The 21,066-nt window shown below is 36.3% G+C and overlaps 1 protein-coding gene across 1 annotated transcript in view; it reads right to left on the reverse strand.

Annotated features, from left to right (window-relative positions):
* Positions 1 to 21,066, reverse strand: part of SUGCT (succinyl-CoA:glutarate-CoA transferase) — a 737,889-nt gene that overhangs the window by 354,545 nt on the left and 362,278 nt on the right. Inside the window, exon 12 of the mRNA XM_039237988.1 lies at positions 16,265 to 16,367. Coding sequence (XP_039093919.1) covers positions 16,265 to 16,367 — 103 coding nt within the window. The remainder of the gene's footprint in view (positions 1 to 16,264; positions 16,368 to 21,066) is intronic.

The raw sequence follows: 21,066 nt of genomic DNA on the forward strand, positions 1-21,066 counted from the left end.
AGCAGAAAACCCTTTATTTTCATAAAAAGGAAACAAAATCTGAATACATAAAGCATTCAAAAGCAAGAATGTATTAGTATAAATATGTTACTATAAATGTTCAAAACGATAACACTTGCTTACCCTACAATCAGTATAAAAATTGGGGTTTTATATTATAACTCTTTTATTCAATCTATTTCTATATTTTGTTTCAGTTACATATTTCACAAAAATCCTAATTTGCATAAATAAGTAGTTACAAAGTATATGAACTCTTTTGAGCCCTTCTATTTAACTATGTTAGGATTCTCTTCAAGAAAAACTATTTAAGAACTTTTCTAAAAATAGTAAGAAATTTTGCTTGAAAGTTGAAACGTTCAGGTTCTGGGTACTACAGAGAAATAAGTATACTCTACACTGTCTCCCACTGAGTGCGGCTATAAAACCTTGACAGAATACATGGAATGGCTATTTGAGGATTCAAAAGTAAACAGCAGCAGATGGATTGGGGAAGAACAGAATTCAAATACCACCATACAAGCAGTAAGTTTACCAATTTTTTTACTGCTGTATCCCCTGGTCTGAACTCATCACAAAGGAAACAAAGAAGTGAGCACTGGGAAGCTGCTATAGGCTGAACGTTTGTGCCCATCCCCATGCCCCCCCACCCCCGATTCAAGTTATTATGTTGAAATTTAGTCCACCAAAGTGATGGTATTGGAGGTGGAGTCCTGAGGAGGTGATTAAGTCAGGAGGGTGGAGCCCTCATGAATGAGATTAACACCCTCACCCCTTCCACCATGACAGAACAAAGTAAAAACAGCGAGCTATGAACAAAGAAGTGGATCCTCACTGGATACCAAACGTGCCAACATCTTGATCTTGGATTTCCCAGCCTCTAGAAATGTGACAAAAAGGTTTTAAGGTTTTTGTTGTTTATTAGTGACATGGTCTATGGTATTTTTGCATAGCAGCCCGAATGGACTGAGATCAATGCAGACAGGGAAAACACTGAGAGAAGCCTTTTAATTCTGGTTCAAGAAATGGGAAAGCAAATGCATAACAGTCAACAAGAGTAAGGAAACCCCCTGGTTTTTTTCTCTTTCTTTCATCTCTCTCACTCCCTAGCTCTCAGGCAATGCTGTGGTGTTGGGGTAGCAGCAGCTTTGACAAGCAGAGGCAAGGGGAGCCAGCAAAAGACAAAATCCCAAGAAAAGGGAACATTCCTGGAACACGGATGGAACCACAGTTTCAAAGGTGGACTCAAATCTGATGGCACTTTCCCTCTCACTGTCCTGCTGCCACTTGGCCCCAAAGACAGATGCAGTTATGGCAGTGCACAGAAGAATAGCACAACTAAAGTCATAGCATTCAGGCCAGAGGGCCAAAAAGAGTCATCCCAGGAAACTGGAAATTACCCAAGAGATCTTGAGAGAGGAACTTGGGGATATGGCTGCATAATGTTGCTTATGAACTCCTGGACACATCCATGTGTCGAGTTCAACAAACCACACCTAGAAAACTGAATTAACAAACACAACATGACCCAGATCTCAGACTGGATATAAGGCGGTATATACACACCCCAGATTTGGATAGCTCTGCAAAAGGCTAGAAAGTTGAACTGACATTAGAAACATTTCCTACCAAAGGCTAATCAGAACTTAGTATGATCCCAGTTGCCTTGAAATGACCAATGCCATGTGAAAAATAAAAACAAACAAACAAAAACCCAAGGGTTGGAGGGGAACAACTGAATAAAAAACCAAGGTCAGGATGCCTGGGTGGCTCAGTTGGTTAAGCATCCAACTCTTCATCTCATGTCATGATCTCATGGTTTGTGGGATTGAGCCCTGCATCAGGCTCTGTGTTGACAGTGTAGAGCCTGCTTGAGATTCTGTCTCTCTCTTTTTCTCTGCCACTCCCCTGCTCAAGCTCTTTCTCTCTCAAAATAAATAAATAAATATTTAAAAATTTTTAAAAACACAAGCTCTCAGCAATCTGTGGGACAATAACAAGAATGTAAGGGTATCGTATTCATCCTGTTTACAACTACTTTGTAGGTCTACAGTGTGACTGTAATTAGGGACACAAAGGCCGAGAAACCCAAAGGAAACTACTTTAAGGGAGTATATGAGATATCCTACTCTTTCGTAAAACTCAAGACCTAACCCAGACTTCTCCATGTTCATCCCCATACAACAAATTAAAGCCTCCCAACACTCTGATTTATTCCTTAACAATGGATTTCTAACTTCTTCTGCTATCCTTTTGTTTTTATTTTGAGATACAATTTATATATGATAAAATTCATCCTTTTTAAAGTGTACAGTTCAGTGGCTTTAAAAACATTCTCGGGGTGCCTGGGTGGCTGAGTCGGTTAAGCGTCCGACTTTCGCTTAGGTCATGATCTCGCGGTTCGTGGGTTCGAGCCCCGTGTCGGGCTCTGTGCTGACTGCCAGCTCAGAGCCTGGAGCCTGTTTCGGTCTGTGACTCCCTCTCTCTCTGACCCTCCCCTGCTCACGTTGTCTCGCTCTCTCTCTCCTAGAAATAAATAAAACATTAAAAAAAATTAAAAAAAAAAAAAAACATTCTCAAGTTTGTGCAACCCTCACCACTATCTAATTCCAGAACATTTCGTCATTCCAGAAGGAATCCCCATACTCATTAGCAACCATTCCCCACTCTCCCTTCTTCTCTCAGTCCCTGGAAACCACTAATGTACTTTCTGTCTTTCTGAGTATGTTTTGCCTATTCTGGACATTTCATATAATTGGAGTCATATAATAATAGGTGGCCTTTTATGTGTATCTCCCTTCACTTAGCACAATGTTTTTAAGGGTCATTAATGCTGTCGCATTTATCAGTACTTCATACACCTTTATGGATGAATAATATTCCATTGCACAGATAGGTCATATTTTGACTATCTGGTCATCTGCTGATGAAAATGTGGGTTGTTTGTGTCTTTTTAGATATTACAAATAATGCTTTCATGAACATAGGTGGGCACATTTTTGTACAAACATATTTTTCAATTCTTATACCTAGGAGGGAAATCACTGGGTCAGATGGTAACTCTGTGTTTAACATTTTGAGGAACTGACCAACTATCTTCCAAAGCAGCTGCACCATTTCACGCTGTCACCAGCACCATACAAGGGTCCCAATTCATCTACATCCTGAACAACACTTGTTACTTCTTCATTACAGTCACCCTAGTTATATTACACTGTAGTTTTGATTTGTATTTTGCTAAAAACATGATGCTGAGCATTCTTACATGTGCTTAATGGCCATTGGTATATCTTCTTTGGACAAGTGTCTATATAAATCCTTTATCCACTTGTAATTGTGTTTTCTTTTTATTACTGAGCCATAGAAATTCTTTATATATTCTGGACACTAGACACTTACAGTATTTTCGACTCTAAATTGTAATGTTCCCAATATTCAAGTAGTTACTGAGTCCAATCACTTCTTTTTAGTGTGACTTTTATCTCTCACTTTCCAAACCCATTATAATCATTTCAGTTCAAGCTTTTAGCACCTGATGCCTAGACTAATCATTCAGCAACATAATCCTCTAATTGATCTATGGCAAAAGCTTTCTATAAGATCTTCTTTTCTAGGGTTTTAAAAGCACCTGTCATATCATTTTGTACTTGGTATCCAAGTTAACATTTCCTACATATGAAGTTCTTGATATATACGGCCTTTTTAGAAAAGTCTTCACTTTTAATCAATGCCTATATTAGGCTGACAATCTCTAAGAATTTTAGGGGTTGATAATATTTCAGAATTTAGGTACAAGCTTACTGTCCCTTTTTCCTATGACATGAGTGAAGGGTAGTTCGGAGAAGTAGGTAAGAAAGGTAATCCTATTAAAAATAACTCCCTGCACACAGTATCTGGTTTAGAAATTCATTTCAATTGCTGGAAATACCCTTTTAAGTTTTTATTTGAAAGAGAAAGAAACAAAGTGATGCTTTAAATTCTTTGAAGGGAAGGGTGGATGAGGTCATGCTCAGCTGGTAAGGAGTCAGAGGCAATAGAAAGGAGAGGAAACACAGAATGATAAAAGGAGGAGGGCCCTAATTCCTTAGTGAGGGGGTGAGGAGCACACAAAGTGTCTGCAACAGAGAGGGGAGCCCATCAAAGAAGGTGACAGAACACAGAAGATACTTAGTACTATACACATAATATGTAAAGCCATTTTTGTTTCCAACACTTAGCCTACAGGGAAAAATCCAAATCCTTTAGAGAAATGTTTGAGGTGCTTCATGATTAGGACCCAAGCTGTACTTCCAACTTAATCCTCTACCATCCCCTATAATGGTTCTCAAACTACAGCTTGTACCAGAATAATTCTGGGAAATCTACATAAGCCGATACTTGAACCTCATCCAAAGACATTAAAAATCACTGGGCTTGGTTAGTTCCAGAAATATGAATTTTAAAAAGGCCCCTGGATGATTCTAACCCAGGTGTTCTTTTGGAGACCCCTCTAAAAACACTACCATAAAACTTTTATATTTGTCATTCAAAGGTAGCAATAAATGGAAGACCTAAATCTAGCAATGTAAGGACAAGGAGCCTAAGAACTCCAGAAGAGCACAGTAAGACCTTCTTAAAGGTGTAAGCATAAGTGTAAAGAGGTTCAGCATGAAGCACAAAGTAAAAGAAATTTAGACATGGATATTCTGATAGGGTCAAGAACTTCAGGACATCCTAGAAAGACAGGCTGGAAGCTATGCTTAAAAATCAAAACACAATTACCTCTGGAAGTCTAGGGAACTGTGTGAGTGTCCAAAGTTGTGATCTCTCAGAAGTAATCACAGAGAGAATCCCCAAGCTATTAGTCCCTGGCTGAAAAAAAGGGAGAAGGTGGGGACTGTAAACTCAATAGCAGTTTCTAAGTCACACACACAATCAACTACAAAGGATAAAAATCTAACTGGCTAAGAATGTACTCAGGGTTCTTAATAAGTGGCTTATACCTACTCAGGGAAGACCTGGAGGTAAAAGATAAAAGCAAGTGAAAACTATCTGAGCTGGGACCTCAGTGGCTATGCATTGCAGGGAAAACAATTCTCACAGAATTGATGCAGCCAAGTCACTGTTGTATGACCTATTAAGCAACAAACAAAACAGCCCTTGGGGTTGGAAGGGATCTAATATATTCAGATAGCAACAGAAAGGTATGAGACATGCAAAGAAACAGTAAAGTGTGACCCATATACAGAAAGAAAATGCTGGCAATAGAAACTGCCTTTGAAGAGGCCCAGATGGTGGACTTAGCAGGAAAAAAACTTCAAAGCTACTATTATATATATGTTCAAAGAACAAAAGAAAACCATGTTTAAATAATTAAAGGAAGATATGAGGACACTGTCTCATCAAAGATATCATATCAATAGAGAGAACTATTCCAATAATTTAAAAGGAACCAAATGGAAATTCTGCAGTCCATAAGTACAATAACTGAAATGAAAATTTCACTGGAGAGGCTCAACCATATACTTGAATCAGCAGAAGAAAGAATCGGTAAATTTGGAGATAGATGAATAGAGACTATGCAATCAGAAGAAGAGAGAAAAAAATGAATGAGAGACACCATTTAAGGGCCCCAATATTCACATAAATGGGAGAACGAGAAGGAGATATGAGAAAGGGATGAACAATACCAAAGAAATAAGGGCTGAAAACTTTGCAAATTTCATGAAAAACATTAGTCTACAAATCCAAGAAGCTCAATGAACTCTAAGTATGATAAATGTAAAGGGATTCACATACACCCAGACACATAATACTCAAAATGGTCAAAGACAAAGAGGAAACCCTGAAAGGGGCAAAAGAAAAATGACTGATAACATACCAGGTAGCCCAATAAGATAACATATAACATTTCATCAGACACCGTGGAAGTCAGAAGGCACTGGAGCAACATATTAAAAGTGTTAGAAATAAAAAACTGTCAAACGAGAATATTATATCCAGCAAAACTATCTTTCACAAATGAAAGCCAACTAAAGATAATCCCAGATGAACAAAAACTGAGAGAATTTGTTGGTATCAGTCTTACATTGTAGTAAAAAGCAAAAAAAGTTCTTCAGGCTGAAAGTAAATGAAACCATACAGCACTATGAATCCATATACAGAGACACAGACAGGAAAACCAGTAAAATAATCACTAAGGCAATTACAAAAAAACAATATAATTACATATTACTTTTTCCTCTTGACTGACTTAAGTGCCTATTGCAAAATCTATAAAGACCTTATCAAATTCAACATTCAAAAACCAAATAATACAGTTAAGAAGACATGAATACACATTTCTCCAAAGAAAACATCCAGATGGCTAACAGACACATGAAAAGATGCTCATCATCACTCATAATCAGGAAAACATAAATCAAAACTATGATGAAATACTACCTCACACCTGTCAGAATGGCTAAAATAAACAGCACAGGAAACAACAGGTGTTGGTGAGGATGCAGAGAAAGGGGAACACTCTTAACACTGCTGATGGGAATGTAAAGTGGTACAGCCACTCTGGTAAACAGTATGGAGTTTCCTCAAAAACGTAAAAATAGAATTACCCTTTGACCCAACATGTGCACTACTAGGTATTCACCCAAAGGATACAAAAATACTGATTGTAAGTGGCACATGCACACCAATGTTTACAGCAGCATTATCTATAATAGCCAAATAATGGAAAGGGCTCAACTGTCCACTGACTGATGAATGGATAAAGAAGATGTGGGCATATATAGTGAAATATTGTTCAGCCATAAAAAAGGATGAAATCTTGCCATTTACAACAGGCATGGAACTAGAGGGTATTATGCTAAGGGAAGTAAGTCAGTCAGAGAAAGACAAATACCACATGTTTTTACTCATATGTGGAAGTTAAGAAACAAAACAGATGAACATGGGAGGAAAAAAGAGAGAGAGGCAAACCATACAACAGACTCTTCACTACAGAGAACTAACTGAGGGTTGTTGGAAGGGATGGGCTCAATGGGTGATAAGCATCAAGGAGGGCACTTGTGATGAAAATTGGGCATTGTATGTAAGTGATGATTTACTGGAGTCTATTTCTGAAACTAATATTACACTGTATGGCTACTAGCTAGAATTTAAATAAAAACTGGAAACAAACAAACAAAAGCTATTGCAATAAACAATATGTATATAAGTATACTATTGGACCTGTAATATGTAAACATAATATATTTAACAATAATAGCACAAGGGGAGTAGACAAGAGCAAAAAGATATACTGGATTAAGGAAAGGACATCAGATCCAACTCAAATCTTTAACTCATAATCCATAGGTATAAATTAAAAACACAAGATAGCATAAAAAATTAATATAAAAACGCTATGAATATTTATTTACCCTTATTTCTTTGATCAGCTGCTCTGAAAGATTTAATATTATATAACATATTATAGAATAATAATTATAACAGTGTACTTATGAGTTTATAATATAGGCGTTATATTTCTGAAACTATATATATACATACATATATATATATATACATATATATATGGAGCTATATAGGAGTAAAGTTTCAATATTTCACTATAACTACGTCAGCATAAAATGAAGTCAATTTTTTTGACCATCTACCCACCCTCCTTGCTTCTGGCAACTACTAGTTTGTTCTCTGTATAGGTCTGATTTTGCTTTTTCTTTGTTTATTCATTTGTTTTGTTTTGTGGATTCCACATATAGGTGAAATCACACATTATTTATCTTTTTTTAGGACGTTCTAGGTCAATCCATGTTGTCACAAATGGAAAAAATCTCACCTTTTTATGGTTGAGTAATATTCCAGTGTGTGTGTGTGTGCGCGCGCACGCGCACGTGCACATGCGCCACACATTCTTTAGGCATTCATCTACTGATGGACACTTGAGTGCTTCCATATCTTGGGTATCATAAATAATTCCACAATAAACACATGGGTGCATATATTTTTTTGAATTAGTGTTTTCATTTTCTTTGGGTAAGTATCCAGTAGTAGTTATGGATGAAAGGTTGTGGGAGATACAGGCTGCCAGTTACGGAATGCATTAGTCATGGGAATAAAAGGTGCAATACCGGGAAAATAGAATATAGTCACTGGTATTACAATAGTGCTGTATGGTGACACATGGTAGCTATACTTATGAGAACAATATAACCTATAGTTGTTGAACCACTATTTTGTACACCTGAAATTAATATGACATTGTGTGTCAACTATACTCAAGTAAAAGAAGCTGAAGTCAATTCTGATAAGTTAAGGTATACATTATAGGCCCTAACAAAACCAATTTAAAAAAGCTCAAAATATCATTAAAAGTTATGAAAGGAATTAAAATATTATAGTAGAAAGTATCTACTCAATACAAAAGAAGGTAATGAAAAGAACATAGCAATAAAAGACATGAGACACATAGAAAACAAAAAGCAAAATATCAGGTATAAATCCAACCATATCAGTAATAACTATGTGTAAATTGCTTAAACAACTCAATCAAAAGGCATACATTTTCAGATTGGATTTTAAAAAAACAAACAAGATGCAACTACATATTGCCTACATAAAAGATACTTAATATTCAAACATGCAAATAGACTGAAAATACAAGGATGAAAAAGATGTGCAATGTAAACAACAATCATAAAAGAGAATGCAGTGGCAATACTAATATCAGAAAACATATAATAAAATAAAAAATCTTGGAGCACCTGGCTAACTCAGTCACTTAAGTGTCTGACTCTTGATCCCAGCTTAGGTCATGATCTCACTGTTCACGTCATTCAGCTCTACGTTGGGCTCTGTGTGGACAGTACAAATCCTGCCTGGGATTCTCTCTTCCTCTCTCTGCCCCTCCTCATTCATACGTGCTTGCACTCACTCTCTCTTGCTCTTGCTCTCAAAATAAACTTTAAAAAAACAGAAAGAAAAATAGAAAATCTTACTAGAATGAAAGACAGACATTTTATGATGATAAAGAGATAATTCATCAAAAAAAAACAAAAACAAAAAAATCTTACTAGAATGTAAGAGACATTTTATGATGATAAAGGAATAATTCATAAAGATGATATAACAGTGATAAGCATGTATGCATGTAACAACAGAGCCCAAAATATATGAAGCAAAAACTGACTGAAAGGAGAGACAATTTACCAACAACCATTGGGAGACCTCACACCGAACTTTCAATAATGTCTCTAATAGCTAGGCAGAAGATCAACAAGGAAATATAAGAGTTAAATAATGGTAAAAATAAATGAGACCTAACAGACATCTACAGAATACTCCAATAGAACTCATATTCTTAAGAACACATTGAACATTATGCAGAATGGATCCTATAATGAGACATAAAATAAGCCTCAATAAATTTGAAGGAGCTGAAATCATTCAAAGTATTTTTTTCAAACACAATGAATGAAATTAGAAATCAGCATTAGAAAGTTTGAGAAATACACACAAGTGTGGAAATAAATAAAAACACTTACATTAACAGTGAATTGATTTTGAACAAGAGTGTCAAGGAAATTCAATGGGAAAAGAATGGTCTTTTTTTAACGAATGATGCTGAAAAAATTGGATATATCCATATGCAAAACTGTAAAGTTGGACTCCACACCTTACAGCATGAGCACACACACACACACACACACACACACACACACAAAATGGTTCACAGACCTGAATGTAAGATGTAAACATTACAAAATGCTTAGAAAATACAGGTGTAAATATTCATGTCCTCAGATAAGCAATGGTTTCCTAGTACAGCATGTAAAGCACAGGTAACAAAAATAAAAGAGCTAAATTGCAAATTTAGGGCCCATTTTTAACTGCTGAGTTCCTACAGAATGTTGAACTCCATTTCAAGGTCCCTTTAGACTTTGAATACACCATTTTGTATGTCTTCTTTCTTTATCATTAATCAATGGTGCTTAGTCCCTGTCAATCATTGTGCATGTTCAGTACTACCAATAATACTACTAACATGTTTTTTAATTATTGACTACAATACAATGATCATGAAACATGCTTTCATTTGAATAAATCTGTGAAATCATAACATTCCATATTGATTTTATGAGAAAAAGAAATAGAGAATAACTTTACAAAAAACAAAACAAAACAAAATAAAACCTTCAGATATTCCCAGGTCCCAAGTTAATTTCAAAATCACTGAAGAGTAAAAGTTGAAACCCTCCATTAAGTTCCCCTTAATCACTGAAAAGGAATTTATTAATAATAGCACAAACTGATTACAAAAAGTATTTAAAAGGATAAAGAGTTTTTGGTAAGTTTCATGATAATGACATTTTGCAAGTCTTTGTCAGATTTTAAACGTTTGTTAGTTCATTAAACAGGATGATTTATGACTATTATTTCTCACTACTAAAATACCCAAAACATTTAAGTGTAACCCTTCAGTGACATGGGCACTGGACCTCCTTGGAGGAAGGTTTATCTTTGTTGATTTACTGTTGTCTGTCATACTCTCTTCCCTTGTGAAATACTTACTACAAAACTAATATATATAATACATATATGTTATATAATACTATATGTAATTATATATAATTGTAATATAATATAATTACTATATATGAGAGAGGGTGCACATGTACAGGCGAGTGCTGGCCATCAATTACTATTTGCTGGACAAATGAGTAAATGTCTGACTGAATGACTAAGTGATTACATTCTCCTTTGCCCTAACCATGCCTTCAACATTTTTGTAAAAAGGTAAAAAGTAAAGTAAGCTTTTTCCTTTAACATTAATGCTACAATCTTATTTCCATCAACATCAATCAAGTAATGTCGAAGGCATTTCAGTTGGAGATCTAAATATATATAAATGTTATCATTCAAAGAAACTGGTGCATCCAAATTTCTTAGCTATATTTTTAAAATGAGCACAAAATGCCAGTAATGTTACACTATGTCCTTAATTTTGACTTGATGTTTTAATGTGTTTCCTTTTACATTATTAGGATCCTTATCAACACAATAAAATAAAACTAGATATTACTGCCTAACACTTTTTATTTTAATATAAAATTGAAGGCTTAAACTCTCCATTTCTATTTCATTTAATCACTTAAGTCTAAAACACATTATTTCTTCAAAAATTTAAAGTATGAAACCCAGGTTCATAAACACACACATAGTATATCTGATTTTTTTCACCATCTAAAATGTGTCATGTATATTCAGAGATGGGCACAAAATTTATTTTTTTTTTAATCTCATTTGTCTCCGAGGAATCATTTCCAGACATATTGTCTTACCTCAGATCTTCATCAACTGTTTTTCCTGTTGCGTGTGTGTGTTTCCCAGCAGTATTAGAGACAAGGATATAATTTTGTTTGAGGTGTATAAGACCCCCAGAGCTATACAACTGCATTTCAGTAAATATTAACTAACGTCATTGAGAAGCAATCTTTAAAATGCATCAACAGTGCAGGAGTGCGCATGTGCAGAAGCACGTGCATGCATGAGTGTAGAAAGGGCTTGAAAAACAGCTTTGCATATTGGGATACTTCTGACACTTACTATACGAATATTGAAAGTTTTTTTCTCCAGATGCTCAGATATTTTGCCAAAATGTACTAAAATAAACCAAATCACTTAGAGAATATGAGCTAGCCTAGAGATTAATAAAGCCTCCAACTTCACAGGCTTCCACAAATAATGATATGAAAACAACAGATAATTTTAAGCCATCAAAGATTTCAATACTTCATCCTGTTTGTTTCTATGACATATTTACCCCATACGAAAGATTTGCTAACAGAGTTGTAATGGCCTTCTGGGACCGGAAGAATAAGGTTTCTGTAGAAAATGTTAAATTAATTTTGATGGTGATACAAAGTTAAGAAAGGGTTGTTAAGGGATGGCTTGGGGCCATGGGGTGGGGTTTTGTTTTGGTAGCCTTTTAGAGCCTGCAGGTGTTTGGCACCAGCTAAAATCAGGGCCAGCTGTGATATTTCAGTTCTGCTATTTCCCTCCCAATAGTTCTCAGAAGTGATGCTTCAGGGTGATGTCTTACACCTGATGTATTCATTCAACTTGTGTGGTAGAAATGTGAAGACTCTGTTAAGTAACACCAGTTTTGTGACACCCTTTGCCCTCTCTTCCCCACCCACAGGTCATGGCATCAAGGAGAAAGAAAAAAACATTAATCAGAGAATCAGTCATTCATCTCCATGTATTTTTTAATTGCGCAGTTCAGCAAAGAACACCCTAGAATCACCAAACGCGGTCTTCAGCAAAATACAAAAGACGGGATAACACAATCACCTGATTCTCATGATAGATAACGACGCTTTTAAGTGCTCTCAGTGCTGAGACCCATACCTATTTTTGCAAGACTTTGAATAGTTTCTATTAAATGCTGCATTTTCTTTTAAGTTTGTTTGGGTTGGAAAACCTCAAACCACAATGTATTTCATGCACATGTTCCCAAGGGTATGTTAAATAGGACCATACTGAGGTCATCTAGCAAGTTTTTTAAACTTTTTAAGAATTCCTTTAATGTATTGCACAATCTTGGCCTGATTTAAAAAAAGATATTTTAAGAAAGCGCTTGGAAAAACGACCATGAAAATCTATATGCAGATAATCTCCATTATACTTCTATAATACACAGACTTTTCCACAGATAATTTATCACTGAGGGAGAAAAACAATAAAACTACTACTAAAAGGATTTTGGATCAAAATTTTTCAAAGCTATCAGTAAATCCAGACCAAAACCCCAATAGTATTCTTGATTGACTTAACAGTGGATGCTTTAGGATCATTTCGACTACGTGGAGTATGTAGCATATAACCAGAGGATAAAAGGTAGACAACCTTGCCTATGCCCAAGGAAAAAAAAAATCATCTGTTCTTTCAGTTGAGTCAAAAAAACTGAGTTTTCTTGGAACATGAGACCATGATGAAATTATATAGGTTAGAAATAGTTTCTACTGTAAATTTTTGTTGTCTACCAAGTCTAAACCACAGATGAAATGTACATGATCCACTATAAGCAGGCCCGCAGAAAATTCTCTCCTGTACTGTGATCCTTTTTTTTTTTTTTTTTTTTGGTTACCAATACCCCCTCTTCACTTCATCAAAGCCTCACTTCCTGCACCATGTTCCAAGTCTTGTACCTCACCCAAGTCAATTTTCAGACTAGCAGCTGTGCTGGCACAGCGCACACGGAGAGCCAGCTACGGCGCCAGCGGCACAGTCCTACATCTGAGCACAAGTGGCCACGCACTCAAGGCCAACAAACTCTCCAGCTCACAGGGGAAAAACAAGGGAGGACACCTTAAGTGGAAATGATACTTTTACAGAAAATAAAAAAAAATAATAAAAGGAATGTCAGCAATCAGAAATGATGAAGGGTTGAGAACTTGGCAGAGTTTACAGATTCATTTTCTTAAAAGAGTATTAGAGCTCGATTCTAAGCTAACGGTCCCCCTCCCCTTAGCCACACGGAGTTTGTTTGTATCCACCAAACAAAGGTAAGTAAAAGAAGATGTTGTGGAGTTTTTTTGTTTTTTTTAACAAAAATATGACCTTAAAGGGCACCATCATAACCAGGGCTCTCACCATCTGGCAATCCCTACTGCCCTTGATAAACACTATCTCATGTAACCCTTAAAACAATATAGAGACAAGATCCGATTTCACCACTTTACAGTTCAGAAAACTGAACCTTAGTCAGTTTATAAAGCTGTCCAACAATTTTGACTCCATGGTCTTAACCATTATGTTGTGCTTTCCAAACAAAGGGTTTCCAGCCAGCACTATAGATAGAGCTTGTCAGCCCCACTCAGGGGTGCACAATAGGCACCTGATCATTTGGAAAACGTATACTTTGCAGAGTTAGCCAACTCATTCATTCACTGATCCATGCATCAACAATATTTACTGTGTATCTGCTATTTAAGTCCATTTTAAATTTATTTTTCAGGACAGAAGAGAATTATGAAATTCATGCTAAATCCCTAGCACTTGGTACATAATAAGTACAGTAATGGTTTGCCAAATGAACCTTTAAAGTAGTCCTAAGAGACAACTCCATGATTTTACCACATTCAAAATTCAAAATTATATGGACTTCTTTAAAAAGAGCCAACCAGTTACAAGCATAGGGGAAACACAGTGGCCTTACCTCTTATGCCAAACAGTCCTCCTACATATAATGGCAAGAGTTGCCTTTCCTAACTTTCAAAATGTAATGGGACTTTGCTCTCTTGTCTTTCTAAATCTCCAGATATTTTTGATGTGTATATTTGGTTTTTAAATTGCAAAGAAGAATGAAATTATATATAAAAGAGACCAACTCAACTCTTGCAACTAGAGCACCTTGTCAGTAATTATCATTGTCTGGTTGAGAATTTTTGATGTCAGAATTGTAATAGTTGGAATCCTTTTTTGGTGGTTAAGAAGGCAGTTTTCAGAGACCCTGAGGGTAGTAGCAAAAGTTGGTATCCTGGTTCAGGTAATAATCGTTCTTCTCCATTTGAAAAATGATTGAAGTCCTAAAAATATGCCATAGACCAACAATAGAAACTTCGTGCGGGTCCAAAAGAGATGAGATACAGAGATTCAAGTAATTAAACTAAACGACAAAGAAAAATTGGGAATGAAAAATCTAATTATCCTGTATTCAGTCTGAACCAGGGCAGACTACATTGAACAGTACGAAGAGTGGAACCTTGGTTCCTTGTTCGTCAAAACGTAGAAAGTAGGCCACATGAGAATATACCTAGTAACTTTTAAAATAATGTTCTTTACTTTGGGGTGAATTTCATCCACCTAATGCAACAGGTGGAGTGACAGACATAAAACTCAGAAAGTATCTCTAGAGAAACGTGCCCTCACATTAATCGAATTAAACACTAAGTCCTAAATGCCCCAGTACCATGTTTAAGCAGGAAAATAATAGTACAAGCCAGCCACCCATTCCCTCACAACAATTTAAAGCCAACACATAGCTTCATTCAAAGTCCTGAAGTGAGAAAACTGGCCGTCTGGGTCTAGTACATTTCAGGGCATGCACACTGCTACCTCATTGCAAGGAGTCACCAGGCACTGATGCACTGATGTGGTGAGGACCCTTACACATAAACTCAGCACACAAGTGGCCCCCCCTTATCTCAAATACTTATTGGCCATTGTTTAATTATGGACAAAGCCTTGCCATATTCACAATCTTGAAAGGAAAATAATCCAAAGCAGAATTCCTGAATTCATTCACTTATTCTTCCGTAAGTACTGTAACCATTGAATCAAATACATTTCAATTCTCCTTGAAGCACGTATTCATGTAAAATATAGGTATCAAAGGTAAAGAGTTAGGTCAGTTTTAACAAAGTTCTCCTCTCTTAGAAAAAATTGTAATCCATTTTCAATTATTCATTTCCAAGAAAAATCTGTTACAATGAAAAGAGTTTTTTTAAACCTATAATTTTGGAGTGTTGGAAACTGACAAGAAATTTGAATAATCATAGTGAAATCTTCATAGAAAAATGGAGTTCCTCTACTTTTGGGTATTAATATGTGAATCTGAGAAATAGTAAATTGCCTGCAGTGATATCGATTAATAAAATCAGAAATTATTTTGATACCATCTAAAAATAATCATTTGAACAACGTTATAGAAAAAATATTTTTTAGGTGATTCTTATTCCTGGGGCCCTAGAAGAACCCCATAAGAATTGTACAGGACAAATCTATTTTCAAGAATAATTAATTCTTCACAAATAATGCACTTAACTAATCAAAACCTATAAAAGCCTCTCATTTGCAAAATTAACTATAACTTGCTTTGTACAGCTTAAGATAGCCATCTGACGAGATGGAGATGTAACTGTGAGAGTTGTCATACGTCTTTCTACAGAGAATGATCTCCAAGTACCTGATCCCAATCTTTCAATTGTCTATATTTCTATTTCTCAGGAAAAACAAATGTCCTGACCTTGCAGACTTTATGGAGAGACCATTGCAGAAATATGTTAGATCTGATGGACATAAAAGCATGACTGTAAACAACCAGTTCTAAATTGATTCTTTTTACTTCAGACCCACAGTCTAACATAAGAGTCAAAAATCTGTTATATGACTTAAGCTCAAGAACAATGGCTAACAGGTATTTATAGAAGTCAATCTGGATAAAAAGGAGAGGCAATATCTTGTGTTTTTAACTGCGATGTACTAAAAACTTCAAAAACCAAACCTGGGGTTCTTCAAATACATTCTTCATGTTGTTGATTGGGCCGTATGCAACCCCACTACCTTCAAAGAGGTGTAACCACTTGCTGGTCATTTCTTTTTCAAACCTGGGAACACACCAAGAAAAGATGCATTTTTACAAAGAATGTAACACAACATTTTTTCTCATATGGCCCTCTTTTGAAGCAACCAATAATGACAAAAATATGTTTCTTAGACTGTCTTTGCTCCTGGTTTGGAGAATGTTGCCTAACTGAAACAACTTGGCTTGCCCCGCAGTGGTTAAGAACAGCCACCCAGGTCCGTCCCATTGTTTGAAAATCCACCGTTAGAGGTAAAGTTCCTCCTACTTCTATCCCTGTGTGCTTTTTGACAGAGAGCCCATTGGAGAAGAGAGATTATGTGGGGAACGGTTTTAACGGAGTTTCAATTGTGGTGGTATTGAGCAATTTATAAATATAATAATACTAATAATAAAAATAATTGCAATTCTGAGCATAATTTCATTGTGCAAAATATTTTTTAGGTATAAAGCACAGTACCCCAGTGTAAGGTAGACACTGACCTACTAAACTATTCCTCAAAACAAAAAATAAACAAATGTTGTTTCAGGGGCACCTGGGTGGCTCAGTCGGTTGAGCATCCGACTCTTGATTTTAGCTCAGGTTATGATCTCACAGTTCGTGGGTTCTAGTCCTGCACTGGGCTCTGCGCTGACAATGTGAAGTCTGCTTGGGATTTTCTCTCTGTCCCTCCCCTGCTTGCACTCCCTCTCTCCCCCTCGTTCTCTTTCTCTCAAAATAAATAAATAAACATTTTTAAAATGTAATTATTTTAAAAGAAAGCTATATGTTCTACCCCTATTACATTTAAGGTACATTAGAATAAGCAGCCACAGCCATTGGTCTAAAAACAACTTTAGGTACTTATTTGCACTGTGATTTACTAATCATAGCAAATCTAGGCATGTGAAGACTCATATATCAATTTAGCTGTTACCTCTCAAATCCAGCCAACTCCTTTACTTCTGTTTTGGTTTTTTTCTATAATTTAAAATTAGACTTCACAGACCTGAAAGCCTATTTGATTGCCTTTATTTTCTCTATTAGGTCTCAAGAAAAGGGGACCTAATTAATTAATTAATGAGATTCACTGTATTTTTCTTGTTAAGACAATGATATAGAACACAGTCTTGGAACTTCAAGGCAACTTAACAGTCATAACTTAAAAGAATTTAGATTTACTAATTGTTAAAGTAGCAAACTATGTTTAGTTAAGTAATAATCTAGGTGAAAAGAGAGTTTTAAGACACCTTAGGTAAAATAGATTATTGGGAGCAAGTAGAAGGCACTACTATGGAAAGACAAATGGAAATATAATAGAAATAGTATTCATGGACTTTCATTCAGCAATTTAAAAAAAATTTTTTTAATGTTTTATTTTTATTTTTGAGAGAGAGAGGGAGAGAGAGAGTGTGTGTGTGAACAGGGGAGGATCAGAGAGAGAGGGAGACACAGAATCCGAAGACAGGCCCCAGGCTCTGAGCTGTCAGCACAGAGCCCAACATGGGGCTCGAACCCATGAACCGTGAGATCATGACCTGAGCCAAAGTCAGATGCTTAACTGACTGAGCCACCCAGGCACCCCACAGCAATCATAACCATAGCTAGAATTAACCTTAGACTTGCAGATTCTGTGGGAAATTATATTAGAGAAGTGCAATACCTCTTCCACTGTTTAAAACACGTGATACAAGGGTAAAAACAATCTCAACACTTTGAGGACACTTTTCTAATCTTGCTATTATGATGACTAAAGAGTTTTCATCATACATTTGAATTACAGCCAGTGATGTTAACCATCCCTATTTAGTACACAATCAAATACTTCCCTTCTACATACTGAAAAGCATTCTTTCATGCGAACACCACCATGCAAGATTAAACGTCTCACAATAATTGATTTTTCACATCCTTATTTTCTTTTCAATGACTGTTAAAGTCATCCCTGGCCAAGACTTCCTAAGACATATATATCACCAGAATGATATATGCTGAAAGAATAAAAGAGATACTTTGAACCTGGAGCCTTTTCAATCAAGGTGTCAATTATTTAAATTTTTGAAAATGGAGTATAATAATGGTTAAGCTGATAAATTTTCAAAACAAGTGAATTTATCACCACTGGCCTCACCCAAGCGGCCTGAAAGAGCCGCACAGAAAATGCATGTCAATATCCACACAAACCCATGGAAGCAGGCTTGCCAGAAAACTCAGGGGAATAGCTTCAGTTTTAGTATTTATATAAGCTTTTCACCACTGGGCGAAAGCGAGGGATTTATTTCATGTTATGGAAAACAACGGATGCACTTTGGAAATGAGACAAGGGAGAGAGGCAGTGTCTGGAGCTGCAGTTGTGACCACTGTTTGTGTATTTGCGTGGGTGTGGGTGTGGAAGTGTTCGTAAATGCCTTAAGCTCAATCAGTCAGAGACAGAACATCGCTGCATTCCGCTGCTCCCAGAGGACACATCCATCATTTTCTTCTGAAAATCTATCGCTTGATCTAAATCTGATGTGGAATCCTTTCCTTTATCTATGCAAAAAGGCTGTAAGCACATGTTTTTATTAACCACAAAAATTCTGCTAAAAAGAAGAAAAGGAAAGGAAAGAGCTATTCTAAAATCACTTTCGGGCAGTATAATACTGAAGATAAAACAAGAAAGTGTCCCTAGATCCAGGGAAGTGAGCCTCAAAACGAGAGCCTCTTCCGGGACATTGCTTGGAAACTCATTAAGCAACTCAGACTTAATTGTGAACTTACCAAATCAACCCACATAACACATTTTGGATTTTTGCTGAATTCACTTGATGTCAGAATGAGTATTGTTAATCAGATTGCATTACTTAGATAAATGAAACATGAAGATGGACTTGAGTTTAAACTTCTTCGCATCAAGATTTTACTTAAAAAAGCAAACAAAAAACTCTTCTCTTTAGAGAATGGATTAAAGTTGCAGCCAAACCCAAGACCAGAGAGAAACTAAGAGGCATGGGCCATGAAGGCAGAGTTGGAAATAATTCTAATGTTAATGACTACTAAACACTGGTTATTAAATTGTTTGGTCTATATCTTGTAGCTTTTATCCTCACAGGCTTACTGTAAGGTAAATATTATTCTCATATGACCAGTAGGAACTCAAGTTCAGAGAAAGAACTTGCTCAAATTCATACAGCTTTATCTCCCCAACCTTTTTTGAGATATGATTGACCAATAAAAATTGTACATATTTAGTTTGTACAATGTGGTTTTTTAATGAGTGCAATGTAGTGTAGTGATTTAATATACATATACATCATGAAATGATTATTACAATCAAATTAAATTACACATCCTTCACTTCATGGTTACCATTTGTGTGGGGGGGAGGTGAGAACACTTAAGATCTACTTAAGAACAATTTAAGTATAAAATATGCTATTATAACCTGTAATGACCATGCTATGCATTCAATTCTCAGAACTTATTCATCTTATAACTGAAAGCTTGTATCCTTTGACCAGTATATCCCCATTTTCCCCAAACCCTAGTCCTGGGCAACTACCATTCTACACTCTGGCTCTAGAGGTCTGACTTTTTAGATTCCACACATAAGTGAGACCAATGCACTATTTGTATTTCTGCGTCTGGCTTATTTCATTTAGCACAAAGATGCTTTTTCACTTCTGTCTTATAAGCCTCAAGCTATATCTCCTTACATTAATACTCACTCACTCATTCCTGATGCTTTTAGTAATAGTTTGTTTTGTGCCAGTCATGGGGATCATAATAAAAATGCCCCTGTATTCAAAGAACATATAATCTAAAAGACAACACAGCTAAAAAAATTGATGGATTGCAATGCAAGATGCTAAGACCAAAAAATGAGTGTATAACATCGGTTTAAGTACCAAAGAAGGAGATGTGAACTGGGCCTGGTGAGTCAGGAAGGATTTCAAAAACCAGGTGACATTTGAGCCAGTGGTTGAAGGATGAGTTAGCATTTTCCATGGGGAAGATGGAAAGAAGGATCTTCCAGACAGAGAGAGCAATGTGTACAAAGACCCAACTTGGAAAGAATCTAAAATCTCCTGTGCCCTGATTGGCAAAAGATGAAAAATGGGAAAAGAAGATCAGAACCGGAGTGCAAGGCATCTTGTCTGTTATGCTATGGATATTGGATTTCTGCTGGCAATGAGGAATCCAGAGAGGTCTTTCAGTCAGGGACCGACATAATCAGCATTAACACAGAGAACGGAAAGATACAGATGAGACCGTTAAATCCGCCCCCTATCAATATCTTCCATATTATTGTCAAAAATAAACAATTTTCATTTGAGAAAAAATGTTTTCTTGGCATTCTTACCCCTTTAGGTCCTCTTATTTATCCATTTCTAGTCTGTCACGGCTGCTTGAGCCTCTGAAATCTGATTTGTTCACCACCACCTTTTCTTACTCAGTCTCTGAGAGTCTTCAGTGACCTCGTGTCAGACCCAATATTCTCTCCACAAGGCCTCATCCTACCTGTTCTCTACGCAGCATTTGGCGCTGTTGGCCAACCCATCTTTACATCCTATAATACTATACTTATTGGATCACCCATCTAAGTAATTCTGTTGTCTCCATGCAGATGGTACCCAAAACTGTATTTCTAGCCATGACCTTTCCGCCACTCCCTCTTCCTAGCTGCCATGGGATATTCCCACGCAGGTGCACTATCATCCCCATACCCACAACATGTCCGTGGATGACCACCACTTCCACTGCC

Source organism: Hyaena hyaena, unplaced genomic scaffold, assembly GCF_003009895.1.
Source record: "Hyaena hyaena isolate Hyena2069 unplaced genomic scaffold, ASM300989v1 scaffold_133, whole genome shotgun sequence".
Lineage (NCBI taxonomy): Eukaryota > Metazoa > Chordata > Mammalia > Carnivora > Hyaenidae > Hyaena > Hyaena hyaena.